Source organism: Zingiber officinale, chromosome 1A, assembly GCF_018446385.1.
Source record: "Zingiber officinale cultivar Zhangliang chromosome 1A, Zo_v1.1, whole genome shotgun sequence".
NCBI lineage: Eukaryota > Viridiplantae > Streptophyta > Magnoliopsida > Zingiberales > Zingiberaceae > Zingiber > Zingiber officinale.
Genome location: NC_055987.1, coordinates 1,279,083 through 1,303,724, shown reverse-complemented (window position 1 = coordinate 1,303,724; position 24,642 = coordinate 1,279,083). Strand labels below are relative to the sequence as shown.

Genomic DNA, 24,642 nt, shown 5'->3' with positions numbered 1-24,642 from the left:
TTATTCTAAGAATAATTCTGAGAATAATTATAACAGAATTATTAGAATAATTCTGAGAATAATTATAACAGAATTATTAGAATAATCCAAATACTAATATGATTTGATTTGGTAATTTAATCCGGTCAATTTGGATAATTCTGTTATATCTCTTTTAATCAGACCTCATGAAGCACACTGTGTTTTATTATCCATGATTATAGGAACGTGTCGAATTGAATTACATCAAGGGGCAGAAGGTGACACTAGTTGGTGCCGCCGGGGCAGGTGGATGTGCTGGTCTGGCCGTCCTGCGGGAAGCTATAGGTTGGCGGAGCAACGGAGTACTGCGGCGTACTGCAGCGTCCTGAACACAGTGCAGGGATGGTTGCAGCCCCCCGGCACCTTCAGCTGCTTCGGGCATTCCCCCACTATATATGTTGGCGGAGCAACGGAGCCCTCGGCACCCGCCTGTGGTGGGGCTGAAGTCCATTCCCACGTTGTAGCCGTCCGCGAGGGAGATGCCGAAGAAGTCCAAGTTGTTGAACTGGTTGAGGGCGAACTCGGAGAGGGTTTGTGCAGCTGGCCGAAGTCCTGGCACTGCAGCATCCCACCACAGTCGCCGGTCTGGAAGCTGCCGCGGCCGCTGCTGTCGAATGAGCAGCCGGTGCGAGCCCAGATGCGGTCGCCGGTGGTGCCGGCGTCGACGTTGATTGTCCAGGACTGGCCCCGACTGAGCTGGTTACCGCCGCCTGTCCGAGGGCCGGTGGAAGCCCACGCGGCCCAGACGATGAAGGGACAGTTGTTGAAGATCTGGAAGGTGGCGGCGTTAATTAATGGAGAGAGGGATGAGGAAGAGGAAGAGGAAGAAACAGAGAGGGACAGTTGTTGAAGATCTAGAAGAGAGGACATATTTGACCGGCCTCTTACTGTAGAAAAGTCCTAGAATTTTCAGTAACCGAAGCTAAGATTTCTAGTATATATATATATATATATATATATATATATATATATATATATATATATATATATATTGTAATATCTGAAACTCCCTCTAATTCTAAGTGATCCTGTCCGAAAGCGAGTAGACAGACGCTGGATAGATGATGCTCATGTTGATTGGATGTCGATTGAAGATGACGTGAACTTCCGATGAGCTAAGCCTGCAACCATAAGTCATTAGTGCCGAGCCAGGGAGGGGTTCTCCGGTAATGACCATCCGACGCTCAAGTCAATCAACGACTTAATGGACGATCGTCGGAGATCCACTTGTGATCGAAGGAGTTGCATGAAGGGTTGGGGCGTGGATGGGCTGCCGGAGTCCCGTGGAATCACCGAGCAACAAGCAAATTCAGATTTGGCAGACTGAGTGGCTGCTGAACTGAGTCGTATCGGAGGAGGAACCGAGCACATATTGGATCCCCATATTGATTTGGTGTCGAAGATTGATACTGGATTTGCTGCGGATGGCTAAAGATGCAGGAGGATGCACGGATAGTGAACTGTGGATGTGAGACGCCCCGACTGACGGATAGTACGGACATTGCTGAGTACATGGACATGAGAGGTCGATGTGAGAGATGTATGGTAGTGATGTATGTATGATCAAGTTGGGTTTGTGATGAGGTTGACTATGATGTGGGTTGGTGTATTTGCATATACACCAGCCCTATATGGTACTCGAGTCCCCACAACCGATCCAGCATTGTCTGGAAGTGACGTATTTGGGGTCGTTCGTACCTTTGGCCTGTATATGTTTTTTCGATGATCTATATACCTATCATCAAAAAAAAAAAATCACCGATAGTAAGAGAATGAAGAATAAACTAGAAAAGAAAGGAGTAGTGTAACTGTAGCTATAGTGATCAAAACATACCTCCAATGAAACTTTGGGGCTTCTTATATAGAGCTCTCAAGAGGCGCGCGCACACTACCCCAGAAGTGCATGCTTCCCAAAGCATACATGGAAAGGTCGTGTCAGAAAAGCGTGTCTGACGTCATACCTTAACAACCCGAGCATATCCCTGACGTGATAGTGGAATCTTCCATCATACGATTCTCTGCCTGACCATGCCGTCGACCATGCCGTCTATTGATGACACTGATCCCTAGGAAGATATTGCCAACTACTTCCTTTGTTTGTTATTGGACTGAGCGGGAGAACCACTCGGCCAGTCTGCCGTCCGGGCGATGCAACGGCCGGGCCGAGCGTCCGCTCGGCCAATGCTCTACTGGTTGGCTTCCCCCGGCGGGCGAGGGAGTCTTGTCTGCCGGGTCGAGGCTGCATTCACTATTAGACCGAACGGGATTGCCGCTCGGCCTTCATGCCTCCCTGGTTGAGCTTCATGAGAGTCGGAAGCTCGGTGTCTAACCGAGCTGTCGAAGTGTTGGATCGGCTACTCTATCTGTTGACTGAGAAGGTAGTTCGCCCGATCGGACGCCCGCCTAACGTTGACCACTTTGACTACCTGCCGGACGGGCCCTACCTTACCACCGGATCACGTGCTTCCCCATCAAGTCTAGTCGAAGGAGACTGTAAGTCTAACTGACTAGACAAGTAGTCTGGTGACCAATTGGCTGATCGGCCAATGAGCCGGGTGGATCCTGATCGACCCGTGTAGGACTGGTCTTTCTCGGCCAATCGACGCTTTGAGCCTTTGCACTTGGATTTTTCCTCATCGCCCCTGGAGGGGCGCGAGCCGGGAGGTCAATGCTGATGCTGCCCAAATCTCCTCGGAATACGCGTAAATCACCTCCATTAAGGCTGAGCACGTGCCCACGCCCATTAAATGCTGCCCTGTGGGAGGGAGCCACGTGTCACCGGCACAGGCGCCACACGTTCGAGGTGACAGCTGCTGATGTGACGTTTGGTTGTTCGAATTCAACGACCGGATGTGTGCTCCGAGTCCCGTGCCCTAGATTAGATGGCTCCGATCAGTCGCACCCATCTTTATAAAGCCTTAGCGTCTCCATTTCTTCCTCTGCGTTCTCTTTCTGCTCTTCGACAGTTTGCTCTGACGATTTTGCTTGCTTCTAGCGTTCCGGCGACTCTCGGCTTCCTTCTTCAACGGCCTTTCTCTTTGTAAGCCTTTCGACCTTTCCCAATCTCTCCGTCTGTGCGTAGTTTCCATAGCTTTCCTATTTCCCGTGTCTGCCTGGTTTTTCTCGATCATCTTCTCCGTCGAACCTTTTGCCTTTTCATTTCCTGGCAATGGCGAGCTCCTCGCAGCCATCCGACCTCGCTCCCGGTCTCTGGTACACTACCATGGAGACTCGGTTTGACGCGGGCGACGCGGAATGTCTCATAAACGTCTACGACATCCCCTCTGATCACGAAATAATTTTAGCCTCCCCGTCCGATCGGCCCAATGACCCGCCGATCAACATAGTTTGTTTCTTTCGAGATCAGTTCGTGGCCAGTCTTCAGTTTCCCATCCACCCCTTCATAACCGAGGTCTGCAACTACTTCCGCGTCCCGCTCACCCAGCTCGTCCCTAACTCCTTCTGCCTGCTGTGTGACATGGTAGTGTTGTTCCGAGTGCACAACATTCCACTGACTCTTTAGGTCTTCCATTACTTTTATTACCCCAAACAATCCGAGCTAGGCACTTACCTGTTCCAATCTCGTATCGGCCTGGTCTTCTTCGACAAGATGCCCTCCTCCAACAAACACTAGAAGGAGTACTTCTTCTATTTGAGACTTCCCGAGCGGCCCTGCTTCCGGACCAAGTGGCAAGTCGGGCTCCCTACTCAACCTGATCTGAAGAAATACAAGACCTGACCGGATTACCTCCACGCTGCTAATATGCTAGCTGGCATGAAGTTTGACATTCACAAGCTATTGTCGGAGGGTGTGATGTACGCGTTCGGCTAAGTCTGATCCGAGTGAAGCTCCTGAGCAGCCTAGGTATGAAATTTCTCAATCCTCTTCCCTTAAGTCTAACTGATTCCTTTCTTCTTTTGCAGTCGACATCATGATGCACGCTCGGACAGTCGGGATAATGAAGGCCAAGCAGGCCGAGATTGAAGCAGCCGAGACCAAGGAGATGGAACGGCTCAGCCTGACCCCTGTCGACTCACAGGAGGGCACAGCTGGGGAAACAACAACTGCGGGCGACGAGACCGCTGAGCGGGCGCCCAGTGCAGGAGGGGTGACCAACCCAGGATTGGTCCGAGAAGCGCCACCCGTCATCCCTGTTGAGGGTTCGGGGTCCTCGGGCGATGAAGTACTGCTCTCCCGCAAGATGCGTCGAACGAATGTGCCTTCCCATTTCGCCACCTCGGTCGTTCAAGCCTCTGCAGGGGGGGCACCCCGTCTCCAGCTGCTCCTGTAACAGGGGAGGCCACTTCCTCCGAGCGGACTCCATCTTTGGCTGAGCTATCGTAGCCGCTCGCCGTTTAGCCGATCACTTCCTTACCGCCAGCTAGGCGGAAGGTGACACGGTCCGCTATTCTGTCCGTCCCTCCTGCTCAAGCTTCTGGCCCGTCAGCCTCCGCTCAATCGGCGCTGAGCGGGCGACAATCAATCACTGCTATGCTCTGCCTGCCGACAGAGGACCTTCTGGTGTCGGGCGACCAACCCAGCTCTCCCCAGCATCAAGTCTACATTCATGGTCAGCTCGCCCGTGTTTGGGAGGAAGTAAGGGCACGAGTAGTGGTGAAGCCCCCTGGCGCGCTGGTCGATAGTCACCTGAAGATGTCCATCGGGGTTAGTATTTTCAACTATCAACTCCTGATTTACCTCCGATCGGCACTAATGTTTGCTTGCAGTTCTGGGTGGAGAATATCGTCATGTGCCAGCGATTGGCTCAGGTGGAGGACGAGCTGAAGAAGCTCAAGATTTCCGGAGCTTCCTCCTCCCAAGGGACACCAACCACCCACCTGCAGGCCGACCTAAAAAAGGCCCACCTTTTCATCAAAAAATAAGGCATGACATAAGGGGTTCCAGGATCACCTTGTATGATTGTGCATTTTGATGATATATATTTATTTTTTCATCAAAAAATAAAAAAGCCCAACAACTTCTTGCGGAGGAGCAGCAGAAGTTGGCCAAACATGCCAGTAGGATGGGCCAGATCGAGGCGCAATTAAAGACCTATGATCATAAACTCGAGCTGGCTTCCAAAAGGAAATAACGAGCCATCGCCGACTTGGAGCAGAAAAACCAGGATGCTCAGCAGTTGGCCGAGAAGCTGAAGAACACGGAGGGCCTGCTGACTACCGAGCGAGAGAGCCGCTCGGCTAAAGAGGCTGAACTTAAAGACCAAGTGAAGCGCCTCGAAGAGGAGCTGGAGGCCTCCCATGCTGCTCTGACCGCCTATCAGGAGGCCGAGCCAGGTCGCTTCGCAGCCCTGAAGCAACAATACCTCCGCTCGGACGAATTCTTGGAGAAGGCGACCAACCGGATTGTCCACTCGTTCGAGCTGGCCATTGACGCTACGCTCATCCAGCTTAAGGCGAACGACCATATTTCTGCAGCTCTGTTCGACAAGGATGTCGACCGCGTCCAGCTCCTCGAGTCCATTCCCAACGAAGCATTTGATTATATTTAGTGAGCGAGGAGCTTGTAGAAAGCATATTTTTTGTAAGCTTTGAATGTACTCCTGTCGTTCGGTAGTGTTTAACCTATCATCAATGAAATCTTTTTGTGCTTTTTCCTCACATGCTATCTTTTTTGCTAGTACTTGGCTGTATAGTTCCAATCGGCTATTACGACCATACTTTTACTATTGAAAGATTCGCTAGGACCGTACCTCCAAGGTTTATAGTCGTCGCTCGACTCTAGGTTTTAACGTCTCCTCTAGACGATCTTTTAAGGCAGGAGTTTAAGGTAGCCATTCGACCACCGATGGAGACATGGGTTTAATGCCATCACTCAACAATTTGGTGTAGACCGAGGTTTAAGGCCGCCGCTCGACCGTCGATGGAGACATGGATTTAACGTCGCCGCTCGACGATTTGGTGAAGACCGGGGTTTAAGGTCGCCGCTCGACCGTCGATGGAGACATGAGTTTAACGTTGCCGCTCGAAGATTTGGTGAAGACCAGGGCCGCCGCTCGACCGTCGATGGAGACATGTGTTTAACGTCGCCGCTCGACCGTCGATGGAGACATGAGTTTAACGTTGCCGCTCGAAGATTTGGTGAAGACCAGGGCCGCCGCTCGACCGTCGATGGAGACATGTGTTTAACGTCGCCGCTCGACGATTTGGTGAAGACCGGAGTTTAAGGTCGCCGCTCGACCGTCGATGGAGACATGGGTTTAACGTCGTCGCTCGACGATTTGGGTAACCTTTTATTTTACATTTCAATCCTGCAATCAGAGGGCATAGGAAAAATGGAAGGTACACTTCAATTACATTGGTGCACCTTTCATCCAACTCGGTATGGCTGGAGGTGGCTCGCGCTCCAAGGACGTTCTAGTTGTTGTACGTCTTCATCTTCTAGGTAATAGGCGCACGAGCGAAGCTTCTCACGACTTTTAATGGTCCGACCCACAGAGCTTCTAGTTTAGTGACATTGTCGACCAGCTTCACCTTTTTCCACACGAGGTCGCCGACCTGGAACGACCTCGGGATCACTCGTCGATTGTAGCTCTGCCTCATCCTTTGCCTATAAGCCGTCAGCCGAACGACTGCTTTGTCATGCGTCTCATCCACGAAGTCCAGCTCCATAAGCCTCTGCTCGGCGTTGTCTTCGCCATAGTGCTGTATTCGATTGGACTCGACTCCCACCTCGACCGAGATGACCGCCTCACAGCCGTATACGAGGTGGAACGGGGTTACACCCATGCCTTCCTTAGGGGTCATTCGGATTGCCCATAACACGCCGGGGAGCTCGTCCACCCAGCTCCCTCCGATGTGGTCAAGCCGAACTCGCAAAATTCGTAAGATCTCCCGATTGGCGACTTCAGTTTGTCCGTTGCTTTGAGGGTACGCTATGGAGGTGAAGGCCTGCTGGATGCCATACTCCTCACACTACTCTTTGAGTTTCCGTCCGACGAACTGCCTACCATTGTCTGAGACGAGTCGACACGGAATGTCGAACTGACAGATGATATGCTGCCAAATGAACTTTTGGACCATCTGCTTGATTATTTTGGCCAGCGGCTCAGCTTCGACCCACTTGGAGAAATAGTCCACCACGACGAGCAAGAACTTTCGCTGCCCGGTCGCCATGGGGAGGGTCCCACAATATCCATGCCCCATTGATCGAACGACACGACACAGTGGAGACCTTCATCTCTTCGGTCGACCGGTGGGAAAGGTGGTGATACTTCTTGCATGATAGACAGTTGACTACTTTCCGAGCGGCATCTTCCTGTAGAGTCGGCTAGAAGTACCCGGCCAGCAGCATCTTTCTTGCTAGCGACCGACCACCCGGATGCCCTCCATTGGAGCCTTGGTGTACTTCTTGCAGTATATAGTCGGCATCCTCTGATCCGACACATTTAAGCAATGGCCTGGAGGAGGCCTTCTTGTAGAGCTGGTCCCCGACTAAGGTGAGGCGACCGACCCTTCTTCTCAATAAGCGAGCTTCCTCCCGATCGGAAGGCGAAGCTCCCGATCGCAGAAACTCTATTATGGTCGTTCTCCAATCGCTGGGGAAAGTGAGCCCCTCCATCCGATCGACGTGCGCCACCAAGGATACTTGCTCGATCGGTTGAGTAATGATGATCGGCGAGAGTGAGCTTCCCAATTTGGCCAGCTCGTCCGCCGCTTAGTTCTCCGCTTGGGGGATCTTCTAGATGATTACCTCCTGAAAGTTTGCCTTCAGCTTTTCAAAGGCTTCAGTGTATAACTTGGGCCGCGTGTTACCGATTCGAATGCTCCAACCAGCTGCTGAGTGCCTAATTGAGAATCAGAGTGGATAAGAACTCTGCCCGCGCCAACGTGCCGAGCTGCTTGTAAGCCATCTATAAAGGCCTCGTCCTCGGATTCGTTGTTAGTTGCCCGGTACTCCAGCCGAACAGACAACTGCACCCGCTCTTCTTGTGGGGAGATAAGCAGTATGCCGATCCCACTACCCTGCCGAGTGGACGACCCATCCACATATATTTTCCATACTGAGTCGGGCTCAAGGTTTTGCACCTCTGTGACAAAATTAACTAAGGCCTGTGATTTGATGGCTGTTCAGGGATGATATTGGATATCCAATTCGCTGAGTTCCGTTGTCCATTTGATCAGCCGGGTGGATGCCTCTGGGTTAAGCAGGACTCTTCCCAGAGGGTTGTTGGTCATCACCACGATAGTGTGAGTGAGGAAACAAGGGTGAAGCCTCCGAGCGGCAAGTACCAAGGCAAATGCGAGCTTCTCAAGACCAGTGTAGCGAGATTCAGCATCCTTTAATACATGACTTAAGAAGTACACTGGTTGTTCTTCGTCGTTTTGCCGAACCAACGCCGAGCCGACAACATACTCGGTCGAAGATAGATAGATCCTAAGCGGTTCACCGATAGTAGGCTTAGCTAGTACAGGTAGTGAGTTCAAATATACTTTGAGTTCCTCGAAGGCCCGGTCACACTCCTCGTCCCACTGAAACTTGGTGGCTCGGTGCAGAATTTTGAAGAAGGGAAGACTCCGGTCGGACGACTTGGACATGAATCGTGACAATGTTGTTATCCGCCCGGTAAGGCGTTGCGCTTCCTTCAAGTTTTTTGTTGGTGGCATATCTTGGAGTGCTTTTACCTTGCTGGGGTTTGCCTCAATGCCTCGCTCGGTGACAATATACCCCAGGAAGCGCCCGCTTTTAGCATCGAACAAACACTTATGAGGATTTAGCTTTATTCCGTATGTCCGAAGGGTCTAGCAGGTCTCCTTGATGTCTGCACAAAGATCGACGTCTCGGAGGGATTTAATTAATATGTCATCGACATATACCTCTATGTTGCGACCGATCTACCGCCGGAAGACTTTGTTCATCAACCGCTGGTAGGTGGCTCCTGCATTCTTCAAGCCGAACGACATTATGTTATAGCAGTACGTATCGTCGACGGTGATGATGCTGACTTTCTCTTGATCTTCACGGGCGAGCGACACTTGATGATACCCCTGATATATGTCCAGGATGCATATCAGCTCGCACTCGACCGTGGAGTCTACCATCTGATCGATCCTGGGTAAGGGATAGAAGTCCTTCGGGCATGCCTTCTTAAGATCCCGAAAGTCGATGCAGACCCTCCACTTGTTGCCCGGCTTGGAGACCAGACCACATTGGCGAGCCAGCTCAGAAACTGAACCTTGTGTATATAGTCGGCCTCCAGTAGCTTCTTAATCTCCGCCTGGATGATCAGGTTCTGTTCAGTGCTGAAGTCTCTTTACCTCTGCTTCACCGGCCGAGCGTCTGGTCGGACGTGAAGCTCATGCTATGCGACGCTCGGGGAAATACCGGAAAGCTCATGCGTGGACCACGCAAAGACATCATGATTCTGTTGAAGGCATCTGATCAGCTCGGCCTTCTGTTCGGCATCTAAGTCAGACGCTATGAAAGTCATCGCCTCTGCTCGGCTCGGATGTATCTGTACTTCCTCCTTTTCTTCATAAATTAAAGTAGGGGGCTTCTCGGTTATGGTGTTTACCTCCATCCGGGGTGTCTTCCGAGCGGTCTTGGCCTCGGTCTTGACCATCTCGACATAGCATCTTCGAGCAGCCAGCTGATCCCCCTTTACTTCTCCAACTCGATCTTCTACCGGAAACTTAATCTTCTAGCAGAAGGTTGAAATGACTGCTCGGAATTCATTGAGGGTCGGACGACCCAAAATGACATTGTAGGCTGGGGGGCATCTACTACGATGAAGTTGGTGGCCCTTGTCCTCCGGAGTGGTTCCTCCCCGAGCGAGATGGCCATCTTGATCTGGCCGATCGACAAGACTTCATTGCCAGTTAACCCGTATTGAGGGGTCGTCATTGGCAACAGTTCGCCTCTGTCAATTTGGAGCTGGTCGAACACCTTCTTGAAAATGATGTTGACCGAGCTGCCTGTGTCAACGAATATACGATGAATAATATAATTGGCGATTACCGCTCAAATAATGAGTGCATCGTCGTGCGACACTTCAACTCCCTCAAGATCACGGGGACCAAAGCTGATCTTGGGTCCGCTGGCCTACTCCCGACTGCAGCCCACCGCATGGATTTCTAACCGCCGAGCGTGTGACTTCCTAGCTCGGTTGGAATCTCTACTGGTCGGTCCGCCAGCTATGATGTTGATCTCCCCTCGGCATCATTGCTCCTGTTCTCCTCTTCCTGAGCAGATGGCCTGTTTCACTCCCGCCCGGCTCTCGCCGGCTCTGCGTTCCTTCGATGAGGTGGCCTCGGGGATCGCCTTGCTTCTTTTCACCGCTCGGAACGTTGATACTCGTGTCGCTGGTCGGAAGAGGGGGATCGACGATGATAACTCCTAGGCACCGGTTGGGCGACCAGATTGAACCCGTGGCAGTCGCGGGTGTTATGAGTTGCAGACTGATGGAACGAGCTGGAACGAGCAGAACAAAGGGGTTCATACCTTCCCCTTGGGTCTCGGCCACTCTACGGCAACATGCTGGATGGTGTGTGGCCTTACTTCCTGGTGTGGTCGGACTTCTTCGGCCTGTGGCCCTCTTGGCGGCTGATGGCTGGACGGCGACCGTCTCTCGGTTGGCGCCGATGGTTCAGATAGAGTCTCCTTCCTTCTGGCCGCCTGGGTTTTCTCCACGTTTATGTACTCATTGGCTTTCTTCAACATGTGGTCGTAGTCGTGGGGCGACTTCCGGACGAGTGATCGGAAGAAGTCTCCATCCACGAGTCCTTGCGTGAACGCGTTCATCATGGTCTCGGACGAGACTGAGGGGATATCCATTGCCACCTGGTTGAAGCGCTGGATGTAGGCTCGGAGGGTCTCCCTCCGGCCCTGCTTCATGGAGAACAGACTGACGCTTGTTTTCTGGTAGCGTCTGCTGCTCGCGAAGTGGTGAAGGAAAGCCCTTCGGAAGTCCTTGAAGCTTCTGATTAACCCATCCGGCAACCTCCGAAACTACCGTTGGGCTGAGCAAGAGAGAGTGGTGAGAAACACTCGGCACTTGACTCCATCTGTATACTGATGAAGAGTGGCGGCGTTATCAAACTTACCGAGGTGGTCATCTGGGTCAGTCGACCCGTTATACTCCCCGATCGCCAAGGGAGCGTAGTGCCTCGGAAGTGGATCTTACAAAATGGCTTCGGAGAACTGTCGGTTGATCCGCTCGGGGTGCTTTGCCTTTTCTTGCGTCCCACACGGGGGCCTCGTCTGAAGAAGAGCCCCTGTCTTGGTTGGTCTGAGCAATCTCTGAGGGTGTCTGAAATAACGCCCGGTGAAATGGAATGGGCGTTGGTGGAACCACTCCTGGAGTCCCGGTCGGCATTTTATTATGTCCCTATATGGAGTCCCGATCGAATGTCCGCCTAACGTTGACTACTTTGACCATCTGTCGGACGACCCTACCTTACCACCGGATCACTAAGAATTGTTTATGAAGTTGTATATTTTTATGTATACCATCTGATCATGTTGGGTCAGATGGACCATCAAATAATAGGGTTGAAATGTTGATTGAATTGTTATGATATGAAGGAAGAAAAGGAGGTGAGCTATCATTTAGATTGACCAAGTTATTAGAAAGTTTTTGGTTAACATTACCTACATATACTTGCATATAGTGATTGGATTATCTCGGTCTCTGATACTCGATGATCAAGGTAGGTCCTTAAAATATATAAGAAGTTTAGAATAATGAAGTACATGGAGAATAAGTATGGAAAGCGTATCCTGGTTCAGGGGGCGTCCTTTAATAGACTTGTGAGTTGGCCGTGATGTTGATCGAGTCGTCGTGACCCAGAAGAATAGATGAATGTGAGTCGGATGAAGAGCTAGATTTGACGGCACGAAGTTAGACGCAGTATGAATTCGGAAGGCGACACACATGCCAAAATATAATAACAGCAAGCAGATCGAGATATGACAACGATGCACAAGCCAAAAACACGACACACAGGTCAAATGATGCGAAGATCAGAACATAGCCTCGGTTCAAAGGTTAGAACACAATAACAAGGTGCACAATCACTGTGACTCGAGGAGGTTGGATCGCATTAAAAGTTCATGCCAACGCGGATCGGGGTTGGATCGACACTAAAAGAGTGCGACAGCGCGGATCAAAGGGCAACAATGTGTGTTGGGCAGCTTCAGTCGCTAAAGGTAGACGTTGGCCGCTTGAGGTAGCGTCGGAGGACGACAGCAACCGCTAGAGGTGGCGTCTAGGTGGTCAGCGTAGAGGCGGCGGCCGCTGGTGGCGTGCATGAATGGGCGAGAGGAGGCGACCCCTCGCTGAAGAGTGAAGGCAGTGGCGGCGGAAAAAACACAGCCCCCTCCCTTCCATGAACGATGCCCCAAATCAGTAAATATCTAAAATGCCCCTCTTGACCGCGTGGCTTCCTCTCCATCTGCCCGCATCAGTATCCATAACTAAGATTATTCCAAAAGTTATTTTGAGAGTGAGATTAACAGTTTCCCGAATGATGAGGACGTGTAGGTGAATGGATGCCTAGCTTCTTGGACCATTCATATATATATATAAATAAATAAACCTTATGAAAGTAATTATTTTAGTTGTCAAATATTTTACGGTGTTGTTTTGTTGGGACAGGATCAATTATCTTTGAGATTAATCTGTTAGCTGGATAGCTGATTTGAAAAATTAAATTTTAAATTATTGAAAAGTCTTATTCGAAGTGAGAATGCACAATATTCAAGTCTAGCATATATACTAGAGATGAGGAAAAACTAATGGCTTTAACTGAGGTCGTGTTTACTTTCGGGAATGAATTTTAAATTAGTGGAAAAGTCTTATTCCAAGTTGAAAAGGCAAATTGTCAAGTCTAACTGATGACTTGAAACCTGCATAAGAAATTAATTAATTAATTTCCCCTCTCTATCTCTTTACTACTTTTTTTAAGTTTTCGTTTTCGGAGGATTGAGAGATATCATTTTTACTCTAATAGTATATTTTGTTTTCTTATTTTCTTTTTTGTTCTCTCAACTAAAAAATTCAAACACAACATGCATAATCCTTAAACACTAAAAAAAATACATGAACTACAATTCTACCTTTCACAAAAAATTAAATTTGAACTAGGATGGCAGTACGTAGCTTTCAAGAACAGAAGTATCAATCTGATATCATGACTCAACCCAGCAAACAAACAGTATGAAATGAACAGAAGTAGACAAAAGAAAGAAAAGGAAAAGGAAAATAAAGATAAAAAGCTATTATCATACTGATGGCGATATAATAATATTATATTTATTGATGGCTAGCAGGTACAGGCGTGAGCATCATACCTCACGCTAGTAATTCAGCACACATGTTTTATTCTCCATGATTATATATAGAAACGTGTCAAATTGGCTAGATCCTTGTAAATCTTATTGTCTTATGGTAGTAATTATATACGTACGATCTCATGCTTCAAGTCGATCAAGGGCAGAATGTGACTCTGTAGTTGGTGCCGCCGGGGCAGGTGAACGTGCTGGTCGCGTCGTCCTGCGGGTAGCTGTAGGCGTCCGGGCACCGCGTCTTAAAGAACCTTGAAAAATCCGTGGGCCCACACGGTCCATTGGTGCAGCAGTACTCCGGCGTCCCGAACACGGTGCAGGGGTTGTTGCAGCCCCCCGGCGCCCTCAGCTGCGCCGGGCACTCCCCCACGATGTTGGCGGAGCACCGGATCCCGCGGCACCCGCCACTGGTGGGGCTGAAGTCTATACCCACGTTGTACCCGTCCACGTTGGAGATGTCGAAGAAGTCGAGGTTGTTGAACTGGTTGAGGGAGAACTCGGCTAAGGTGTTGGGCGCCCGGCCGTAGCCCTGGCACTGCAGCATCCCGCAGTCGCCGGTCTGGCAGTTTCTGCCGTCGGAGGAGCACCCAGTGCGGGGCCATATGCGGCCGCCAGTGGCGCCGGCGTTAATGTTGATGGTCCAGGACTGACCCGGGTTGAGCTGGCTACCGCCGCCTGCTCGGGGGCCGGTGGTGGCCCATGCGGCCCAGACGGTGAAGGAGCAGCTGTTGACGATCTGGAAGGTGGCGGCGTTAATGGAGAGAGGAAGGAGGAAGAGGAAGAAACAGAGCACGGCGGTGATTGATGTAGCCATAATGGACTACCTACGTACTCTAATGTTCAAGCTTGTGAGAATTCACTGGGGGAAGCAAGGAATTTATAGAGATGGTAGTGGCAATAAATATATTAATTAATTAATCGAGAAATGGATAAAATTTAAAGAAATTGATATAAAAATTAAATACGAAGCATTGACTCAAGAAAGACTTGTAATTGTGAATAGAAATTTCAAAGGCCAGGCTGTATGGAAGATAAAATAGATTTTGGAAAAATAAGAGATAATTGTGATGGCCACGTTTGGATAGATAGATATAAATTTCGATGCACGTCCATGACTTCTGTTTTAGTTTATTATTGGATCGTAGACTACCACAGATAAGTGGTCCTATTTCCACGTATATTCATATCTTCTTCTAACCTTACAAGATTTGTTAATTAAGGAGACAATCCTATGCAACGCTCGTTCATGACTTTGACTTAATTTATCATCGAATTAATTGCAGTGTTGATTTTTAGTTGAAAGCCCTCTAATTCTAACAATTGTTGATGAGATTGTACACCTTTGATGGTAAGTTAAATTGATCTTGCACCATGTAACAGATTACGTAACGGATTACAAGCCTTGAGTAAAAAATATTTGCATGGATGGTCGAACAATTCAAATGCATAATTAAATGTGAAATAGAAAATTCAAAGTCAGTGTGGAAGGAAAATAGGTTTGTGGAAAATAAGAGAAATTTGCGATGGCTACATTTGCATAGATATCGAGAAGGGGGGAGAGATCTTTTGGTCCATATTTTTATGAATAAGAGGATAGATCATATGGAATTATGGGCAGATCATGACATCAATCCTGTCATAATTGATTGTGATCCCTCCATGGATTCATCGTCCCCCGTATTATAGTTTGGGTCGAGGTGGATGATCGGAGGCCACCCGAAGGTCACCCGCCGCTCGGCGACCAACAACTTAGTCACTTGCCCACCATTGGCTACTTTCGGGTAGCTTCCGATCACCCACCCTGACCCAAACTATAACATGGGAGATGGTAAACCTAGGGAGGGATCACAATTAATTGCAGTCGCATCGCCACTACGATCCAGCCACAATTCCATGTGTTCCATCCCCTGGTCGATAAAAATATGGACCAGGAGATCTAGTCCCAGTTCGGGGGGAGATCTCCTGGTCCATATTTTTGTAGACCAGGAGATGGACTGTATGGAATTACGGTCGGATCATGGTAGTGATCCGACCACAGTTGATTGCGATCCCTCCTTGGATTCATCTTCCCCCATATTATAGTTTGGGTCGAGGGGGATGGTCAGAGGCCGCATGAAGGCCACCCGTCGTTTGGCGACTAGCAACCTAGTTACTTTCACACCACCAGCGGCCTTCGGGTGGCCTCCGGCCACCCACTCTGACCCAAACTATAACTTGGGGATGGTGAACCCAAGGAGGGATCACAATCAATTGCATCACAATTTCATGTGGTTCATCCCCTGGTCCACAAAAATATGGACCAGGAGATCTGGTGCCAGTTCGGGGGGAGATCTTATGGTCCACATTTTTGTGGACCACATGGAATTACGGTCGGATCGTGACGGTGATCCAGACACAATTAATTGAGATCCCTCCTTGGATTCACAACAAAAAAAAAGCATTTAGCGACGGAATTAGAGACGGAAGTATAGTTCCGTCTCTAATTAGAGACGGAAGTATAATTCCGTCTCTAATTAGAGACGGAAGTATAATTTCGTCTCTAATTAGAGAATTTTGGCCATTTTAAATTTGAAAAAAAATGAATCTGTAAATATTAGCGACGGAAATAAAGTATCCGTCTCTAAATAGAGACCGATATTTTGATTCCGTCTCTAATCAGGGATGGAATTACATTAGACAGCGAAGAATTAGCGACGGAACTTATAGTTCCGTCGCTAACTAGCGACGGAATATAAAGTTCCGTCGCTAATGTCGCGATTTAGGGCACAGAACAGAACCCTCGCGTTCCTCTCTGCGCGCGTTGTGTTCTCGTTGGCGATCCCTCGCGACTTTCATCTCCTCTCCGCAGCGGGTCGTCTCCTTCTCAATTCCCTCTCGGTTAGTTCGCAGCAAGCTACGCCCTCGCCTCCTTCTCCTCTCCTCTGCGCTTCTTCTCTTCTCATCGGTGCCACCTTGGTTTCTCTTCTCACTCGTCTCCTTCTCCTCTCCACAGAACGCATCTCCTCTCCGCAGCAGCTCCTCTCCACAGAACGCATCTCCTCTCTTCTCATCGGTGCCACCTTGCCAGAAGTGTGATCGGTAATCTCCTCATTTGATTTTGCTAGGTTTAGTTTTAAGTCAGTTTCTTTAAGCTAGTTTACTCCTCTGGTAATTTTTATATCTCATTTAATTTGAATGTCTCTCTTTAAGCATGTTTAGAGAATTTTGATTTGGAGAATTACTTTCTTTGTATGTTGATTGCCAAATGGAGATTTGGAGAACTTTTATGCCTCTTACTAGGTTCTTACTTGTAGTTTTAGGTTAGAATAATTGATTTCTTGTGAAACATACCTACTCATTTAATTTGAATGTCTCTCTTTAAGCATGTTTAGAGAATTTTGATTTGGAGAATTGCTTTCTTTGTATGTTGATTGCCAAATGGAGATTTGGAGAACTTTTATGCCTCTTACTAGGTTCTTACTTGTAGTTTTAGGTTAGAATAATTGATTTCTTGTGAAACATACCTACTCATTTAATTTGAATGTCTCTCTTTAAGCATGTTTAGAGAATTTTGATTTGGAGAATTGCTTTCTTTGTATGTTGATTGCCAAATGGAGATTTGGAGAACTTTTATGCCTCTTACTAGGTTCTTACTTGTAGTTTTAGGTTAGAATAATTGATTTCTTGTGAAACATACCTACTCTTAGCATGGACTTTAAGAATTTTGATTTCTTGCTTGTGAAACGGTGGCATGGTTCTTACTTGTGAAACATGCCTCTTACTAGGTTCTTAAAGCCAGTTTCTTTAAGAATTTTGATTTCTTGCCAAATGGACTCTTAGCATGGACTTAGTAGTTAAGGACAACTTCTTAATTATATACTTAATATTTTGTATTCATGGTATGATTTTGGTTGGTCCTCTATTCTATTAATTGCATACTTAGTACCTCTATTCTATTAATTGCATACTTACTAAGTTATTAATCTAGTACCACAATTCCTTCTTTTACTTTTTTTTGTTGTGCCATCTCTTATGGTCTCACACCTACATATTACAAGTCAGTAAAAACAATGTCCGCCTTTAAAGATACTAACAATGTTTTAGTCTTAGTATAAATTTGAAGTAGTTACTAATTCATATTCTTCACACATTAATTGTTTTTTTTCACCATGGTTGTTTTCAAATGTATTGAAATACTTACAAATGCATATCACAAAAGCATTACGGCCAGCACTCATCGATATGAAAATATTTGTTTACTGATAAGAGTAAACACTCTTAACACTCTAAGTTGACTAAGCTATGAAGATACTAATGATTATCTCCTTACATGCTTGCCTTTGAGTATTCTTAATGTGCCATTGTGCCAATGGGAAATTTATTCTTCAAGCTTTTTTGGAATTCATCACATGCCAGTTTTGCTCAATGGTTATACAATTGTACTCATTTCTACCATATTTCTTGCTTTTGGTTAAATTTTCTTTTATGATTTCATATTTGATGCTTATTGAAATCATGTATATGTAGAATCATATAAACAAGAATGCAACTGAGAGTTTGAATAGTTACTTGAGTTATAGGAATCCACTCATTTGTATTGCTCCACAAAATGTGATTTCACCATCTCCTTGCGAAAAGTGCATATCACCTGTACTTGTATTTGCTCCTTCCACTAATACTGGAAGATACACTTTTGAGCTTGTACTTAGATTTTTGATGTCACAATTCCCTCCATTTTCCCTTCCAGGAATTGTCCTTGCAGCCTCATTTGTAATCTTTTCCCATTCGGGGGTTCCTTCTTTTACCTACAAGTTTCAATGTACTTGAACAAAGATTGGATGTACAATAGATTAGAAAATGGATTTATCTGAGATGACTATTATGCTGGAGTTGAAGAGTTTGTGAACTTTGCGAAGAGTCATCCAGAATGTATGGATGGTGTCATGTTACGTTGTCCGTGTAATCATTCCAAATGTAGAAATAAAGCTTTTCATGACGAGGATACTGTCAAAGTACATCTATGTAAAAAAGGATTTGTTCCAAATTACTACAACTGGTACTGTCATGGAGAGCCTTATTTGTCTCACCGTATTGGAACCTCGGATGCTTCATCATCAGGCACAACTCCTTTAGGGGAATCATCATCTAATGAGAATGCAATGCAATCAATGGTTTATGACGCTATTAATGCTGTTGATCATTCAAATATAGATGATGTACCAACACGTGAAGTTCAACAAATGTATGACATGTTAAAGGCTAGTGAAAGAGAAGTGTGGGAAGGGATTCCGTCTGGTCATTCTCAATTATCAGCTACTGCAAGATTATTGAACATAAAGGCAGAGCATCATTTTTCAGAAAGATGTTACGATGACATCTGTCAATTGATGTCTGAGTTACTTCCTGCGGATAACATAATGCCTGATAGCTTCTACAATACAAAAAAATTGGTGAGAGGTTTAGATTTGCCGGTAGAGAGGATTCATTGCTGCATTAATAACTGCATGATATTTTGGAAAGAAGACAGTGAACTGATTGAATGTAGAATCTGTACTCACCCTCGTTATAAGCATAGTAGTTGAATTCCAGGGAAGAAAAATAAAAAGGTTTCATGGAAAGTTATGTATTATTTCCCGTTAACTGCTAGACTCCAACGCTTATACGCATCTACTGCAACAGCAAGCTACATGAGGTGGCATCATGAGCATGTACACGAAGAAGGTATAATGTGTCATCCTTGTGACTCGCCTGCATGGAAACATCTTAATACAATATTTCCCTCATTTGCAATGGAGCCACGTAATGTGAGACTCGGACTTTCTACAGATGGATTTCAACCTTTTGGTCAGTCTGGACAGCAATATTCATCTTGGCCCGTTATAATAACACCTTATAACTTACCACCATGGATGTGTATGAAAGATGAAGTCATGTTCCTTACTGTACTTATTCCAGGGCCAACTAATCCAAAAGAGAAGATTGATATTTTTTTGCAACCTCTGATTGCCGAGTTGAATGATTTATGGAATATAGGGTCAGTAACTTATGATGTTGCAAGTAAAACTAATTTTAGATTGCATGCTGCATTATTATGGACGATCAGTGATTTTCCAGCATACTCAATGTTGTCAGGATGGAGCACGTCTGGTAAATTAGCATGCCCACATTGCATGACAAAGTCTGATGTATTTTCATTACCCTGCAGTGGGAAGGTATCTTGGTTTGATAATCATCATAAATTTTTACCAGTTGACCACCCTTTCAGGCGAAATAAGAAAAATTTCATTAGGAATGTTGTAGTTAGAAAACTTCCTCCAACAATCAAGTCAGGTGAAGAAATCCTTGACCAAATAGACAGTTATGGTTTTCTACCAGTAGCTGAGACTAATTCTGATGAGATAAATAAATACATCGTTAGGCAGTGCAAGTGTGGTTGGAAGAAAAGGAGTATTTTTTGGGAGCTACCATATTGGAAGTATCTACTTATTCGACATAATTTAGATGTAATGCACGTTGAGAAAAATTTCTTTGATAATATTTTTAACACTGTGATGAATGTGCATGGAAAAACTAAAGACACTGCAAAATCACGCGAGGAATTAAAAGAACTAGTTAGCAAACCAGAGTTGCATCAGGATGAAACAACTAATAAATTCCCAAAGGCTTGTTATACATTGGACAAAGACGGTAAACAAGTTTTATGTAATTGGTTGAAAGAAATCAAATTCCCAGATGGCTATGCCTCGAATATGGCTCGATGTGTGGATATGAACAGGTTAAAGATGTTTGGAATGAAGAGTCATAACTGTCATGTATTCATGCAAAGACTTATTCCAGTAGCTTTTCATGACTTACTTCCTCAAAATGTTTGACAAGCACTCACAGAATTGAGTCTATATTTTAGAGATTTGACTGCAAGGTGTATTATGATGGATGATATGCTTCGACTAGAAACAGACATTCCTCTCATACTATGTAAGCTTGAACGTATTTTTTCACCCAGTTTTTTTGATTCAATAGAACATCTACCAGTACATTTAGCATACGAGGCACGAATAGCTGGTCCTGTCCAGTACAGATGGATGTATCCATTTGAACGGTTTTTAAGAAAATTAAATAATAATGTTCGTAACAAAGCTAGAGTTGAGGGGTCAATTTGTAATGCTTATCTGGTTGAAGAAGCATCCTCATTCAGCTCCTATTATTTTGCTGATAATGTAAAAATCAGACATCGCAAGTGTCCTAGAAATTCAGATGATGCACAACCTATAGATCCATCTATGCTTTCTATTTTCAAGTTTCCTGGCAAGCCAATGGGAGCATCTATTTCTAGATGGTTAACTCCACAAGAATATCATGCTGCGAGGACATACATACTCTTAAACTGTGATGAAGTCAAACCCTATATAAAGTAAGTTGACTTCTGGAATCAAACATTTATCCAAAAAAATAGTTGTTTCCCGATACTGTCATTTTCTAAAAATTAGCTTATTTTCCAGCTTGTATGAACAACAACTACAAGTACAAAATCCATCAATTTGTGCAAGTGAGATAGCTGAAAAGTTAGAGACGGAATTTGCATTATGGTTTCAAATCTATGTAAGTTAGAGGATAGTTTTAATTTCTTACATCCATATTAAATTATCAGAGGCTTATTTTATATTCTACTATTGTTATAGGTGTCTGATCGAAGAATATCAAATGTGCAAGATTCCAGGATAATCAATCTTGCATTAGGACCTCTCCGTAAGATAGTAGTCTACTCTAGCTACTATGTTAATGGTTTTAAATTTCACGTAACACAACGGGATTCACGCAGACTAACTTTCAATTCGGGTGTTTGTGTGAAAGGATCTATCAACAACAATAATTCTGAGTTTGATTATTATGGGAGACTTGAAGAAATCATAGAAGTTGAATATCCTGCTTTACCCATCAAAAGATGTGTGTTATTTAAATGTTCTTGGTATGATCCGACTCCAAGAACAGGTACCAGAATACATCCAAATTACAATTTAGTTGAGGTAAATGCAAACAAAAGCTTCAACAAGTATGAACCTTTCATTTTTGCGATACAAGCGGGGCAGGTTTTCTATCTTGAATATCCCACAAAGAGGAGAAGAGCTAGTGAATGGTTAGCAGTTTGCCGAACAAAGCCACGCTCTACCATAGAAATGTCCAACTCTATCGTGTACCAAAACCACGATGCATTTCAAAATGATACAGTAGAGATATATTCAGTAGATTCTCAGATTCAATCAACATCTCAATTACTTGTAGATGTTAATGCACCTTATGAGGAGATAGATGATGGAGAAATATCCAGCAGTGAGGAGCTTATTGAACATACAGAGTCTAGTGAGGAGGATCTCCAAAATGTTAATGATTAAAATTGTTATATATCCAGATTAAGCATTGTTCAGTTAAATTTTAGATCTAAATATTCATAGTTATATCACTTGTCTTACTCTATTAGTCATTATTATTTGTTTGATTAAACATAGTGTGCATGCATATGTGTTATAATGTAATTCTGCAGATATAGACATGTCTGATGCTGGTGGCCAGATTGTTCTATGGATTATCGGGGGTTGGTAAGTATTGGTGTTATTAGTCTTATTCGCTACATCTATTTTTTTAACATATTTGGTTTATTTTATTTGTTAAATGCAGTTTTACCCCAGATGGTCATAGAGTAGCTGCATACATTACCTCGAAATTTAAAGAGCGATTTAGTCCCGCTGGTACTACATGGAAGCGGGTAGACCCAGATATGAAGCAATTTTATTACGATGAGTTTTTGGTAAGCCAATTTAATTATCATGATTTTGTTATGTTTTTTATAATAATTTGTGAATGTATTATTGCAGAAAAGATATACTTGGGAGACAGAGCACGAGGCAGAATTTTATGCTACCTGGAACGCAGCTTGTGCCAAACTATACAAAGACATGCTATATAAAGCAAGACAAAAGGGAATAAAACCATCCTATGTACCTGAGAACATTTGGGATGCATGGCGAGCCATTTGGGCTGCAGACAGATGGCAGGAAAATGCAATGAAAGCTCGAGCCAATAGAAAGAGTGAGCTGGCTGGCCCTAGTACTGGAGCAACAAAACATACCGCTGGATCCCGATCGATCGTCGAGCATGCCTTAGACTTGGTTAGTTTCCAATTTTAAAATTCTATAAGAGTTTTGTACCTAGACTATATCAATGGAATTATTTACATTCTTTAATATTTAGGAACATGATCTACAGCGACCTCCTACTTGTTGGGAGATATTTACCAAGACACACAAGTCAAAAGATGGCAACTTTATAGATCGTCGATCATCGGCATTAGACGTAAGATTCTACACTTGAATATATATAACTATTAACAATAATTACCTATCATTTTAGTAAATATCTGACAATACTTTTTTTTAATGTAAATAGGAAGAAATTGCTGCTAGGGTTACACAGGCGTCTCAGCCTAGTTTAGAGGGAGGTGAGGAGCAGAGTCTATCCACTGACCAGATAAATGAAATTTATTATGATGTGGTTGGTGGAAGGAAAAAGACCTCCACCCTATATGGTCTTGGGGCTCAGGCGAGAGTTGTATATGATCAAGCGATGGCTCCTAGGGCCAGGGGTCGTCCCAGCACATCATCGAGTGCATCCGAATCATCTGCTAGAGTAGACGTCTTAGAACAGGAAAACGCAGATTTGAAGACTCGACTCTCGACCTTGGAGGCTGAATTTCGAGTAGAGCGGCAATCCCGATTGGATCTTGAGAAAATTGGGCGGGATATGCAGGCCTTCTTGGATCAAATGAGTGCAACGCCGCATCGTTTTGCCTCTCAGGAGACTCAAGACCCTAATAATCCTCCTGATCCATAGATTGTGATAGGTATCTGATGTTTAACTTTTTAAGTTTTTTTTTCACTAATGAAACTATGTCTAACATTGTATTATATCTTTTCAGGAACGTTGATGCTTATACAACACCATCATCATATAACCAAACTAGCTTTCAGGTATGTAAAATAAATTCATAATATTAAATTTAATATGTTACTCATAATTGTGAATTAGTTTATTCTTTGTTTTATTAGTAATCTATCGTATTAATATTTTTGCAGGATTGATTACTACTTGCTAGCTTAGGATTGGATTTTCTTTGCTAGATGGTGTTGTATTGTGATTTTAAATTTCAGATGTTGTAGTACTATACAATCAGATGTTTATGGTTGGAGATGTTTGGATATTTATCTATGTTTTGTGATTGGATGTTTAGTTTAAATTTTGTGCTTGGATTATTGTTTTGTGCTTGGATAAAGTTTTTTGTATGAATGTATTATTATTTGGTGAGTTTTGTGTTGTTTGTATGTGATGGTTTAGATTATTATAAAATGTAAACAAGGATGACTGCAGGAACAGAAATGTGCTGCTGAAATCTCCAGGTATTAGAGACGGAATTTTAAAATTCCGTCTCTAATTAGAGACGGAATTTTAAAATTCTGTCTCTAATTTCACCATGGAAAATATTGTTATAACGATATCTAGCGACGGAACTTTAATTTTCCGTCGCTGATTGCCCTGAAATTGTTTGAAATGTCGATGTCTTGCGACGGAATATTTAAGTTCCGTCTCCAATTAGAGACGGAATATTTACGTTCCGTCTCTAATTAGAGACGGAACATTTAAATTCCGTCTCTAATTAGAGACATTATTTTGATCAAACCAGAAAGAGGATTTTATTTTTAGAGACTGATGATTAAATTCCCGTCTCTAATAATTTAGAGACGGAATATATATTCCGTTTCGTCTCCAATTAGAGACGGAATATTTACGTTCCGTCTCCAATTAGAGACGGAATATTTACGTTCCGTCTCTAATTAGAGACGGAACATTTAAATTCCGTCTCTAATTAGAGACATTATTTTGATCAAACCAGAAAGAGGATTTTATTTTTAGAGACCGATGATTAAATTCCCGTCTCTAATAATTTAGAGATGGAATATATATTCCGTCTCTAATTAGCGACGGAATTTATATTCCGTCTCTAAATACAGCCAGCGACACAATTTGTATCGACGCAATGATTCCGTCGCGAATCAGTCGCTAAACTAGTTTAGCGACGGAATAGCGAGGGAATATTCCGTCTCTAATGCTGAATTTTTTTGTAGTGATTCACCGTCCTCTCATATTATAGTTTGAATCGGGGCGGATGGTCGGAGGCCGCCCGAAGGCTACCCACCGCTCGACGACTAGCAACCTAGTCATTTGCTCACCACCGGCAACCTTCGGGCAGCTTCCGACCACCCGCCCTGATCCAAACTATAACCTGGGGA

General features: G+C 44.9%; 1 protein-coding gene, 3 long non-coding RNA genes and 1 pseudogene across 4 annotated transcripts; 3 read left to right on the top strand and 2 right to left on the bottom strand.

The window, feature by feature from the left end:
- Nucleotides 1-220: 220 nt before the first annotated feature.
- Nucleotides 221-1,523, bottom strand: LOC122039046 (annotated as a pseudogene).
- An 11,744-nt stretch (nucleotides 1,524-13,267) lies between these two features.
- Nucleotides 13,268-14,178, bottom strand: LOC121998487 (protein P21-like). Its single transcript, XM_042553432.1, has one exon. The coding sequence runs from the start codon at nucleotides 14,136-14,138 to the stop codon at nucleotides 13,467-13,469; it is 672 nt and encodes a 223-aa protein (XP_042409366.1). The 5' UTR covers nucleotides 14,139-14,178; the 3' UTR covers nucleotides 13,268-13,466.
- Nucleotides 14,179-22,014: 7,836 nt separating this feature from the next.
- Nucleotides 22,015-22,266, top strand: LOC121998481. The gene is made up of 2 exons (XR_006116521.1): nucleotides 22,015-22,106; nucleotides 22,174-22,266. It is a non-coding gene; the product is annotated as an uncharacterized LOC121998481 (long non-coding RNA).
- A 74-nt stretch (nucleotides 22,267-22,340) lies between these two features.
- On the top strand, nucleotides 22,341-22,801 carry LOC121998475. The gene is made up of 3 exons (XR_006116520.1): nucleotides 22,341-22,467; nucleotides 22,550-22,651; nucleotides 22,745-22,801. It is a non-coding gene; the product is annotated as an uncharacterized LOC121998475 (long non-coding RNA).
- A 485-nt stretch (nucleotides 22,802-23,286) lies between these two features.
- On the top strand, nucleotides 23,287-23,604 carry LOC121998468. Its single transcript, XR_006116512.1, has 2 exons — nucleotides 23,287-23,325; nucleotides 23,431-23,604. It is a non-coding gene; the product is annotated as an uncharacterized LOC121998468 (long non-coding RNA).
- Nucleotides 23,605-24,642: the final 1,038 nt, after the last annotated feature.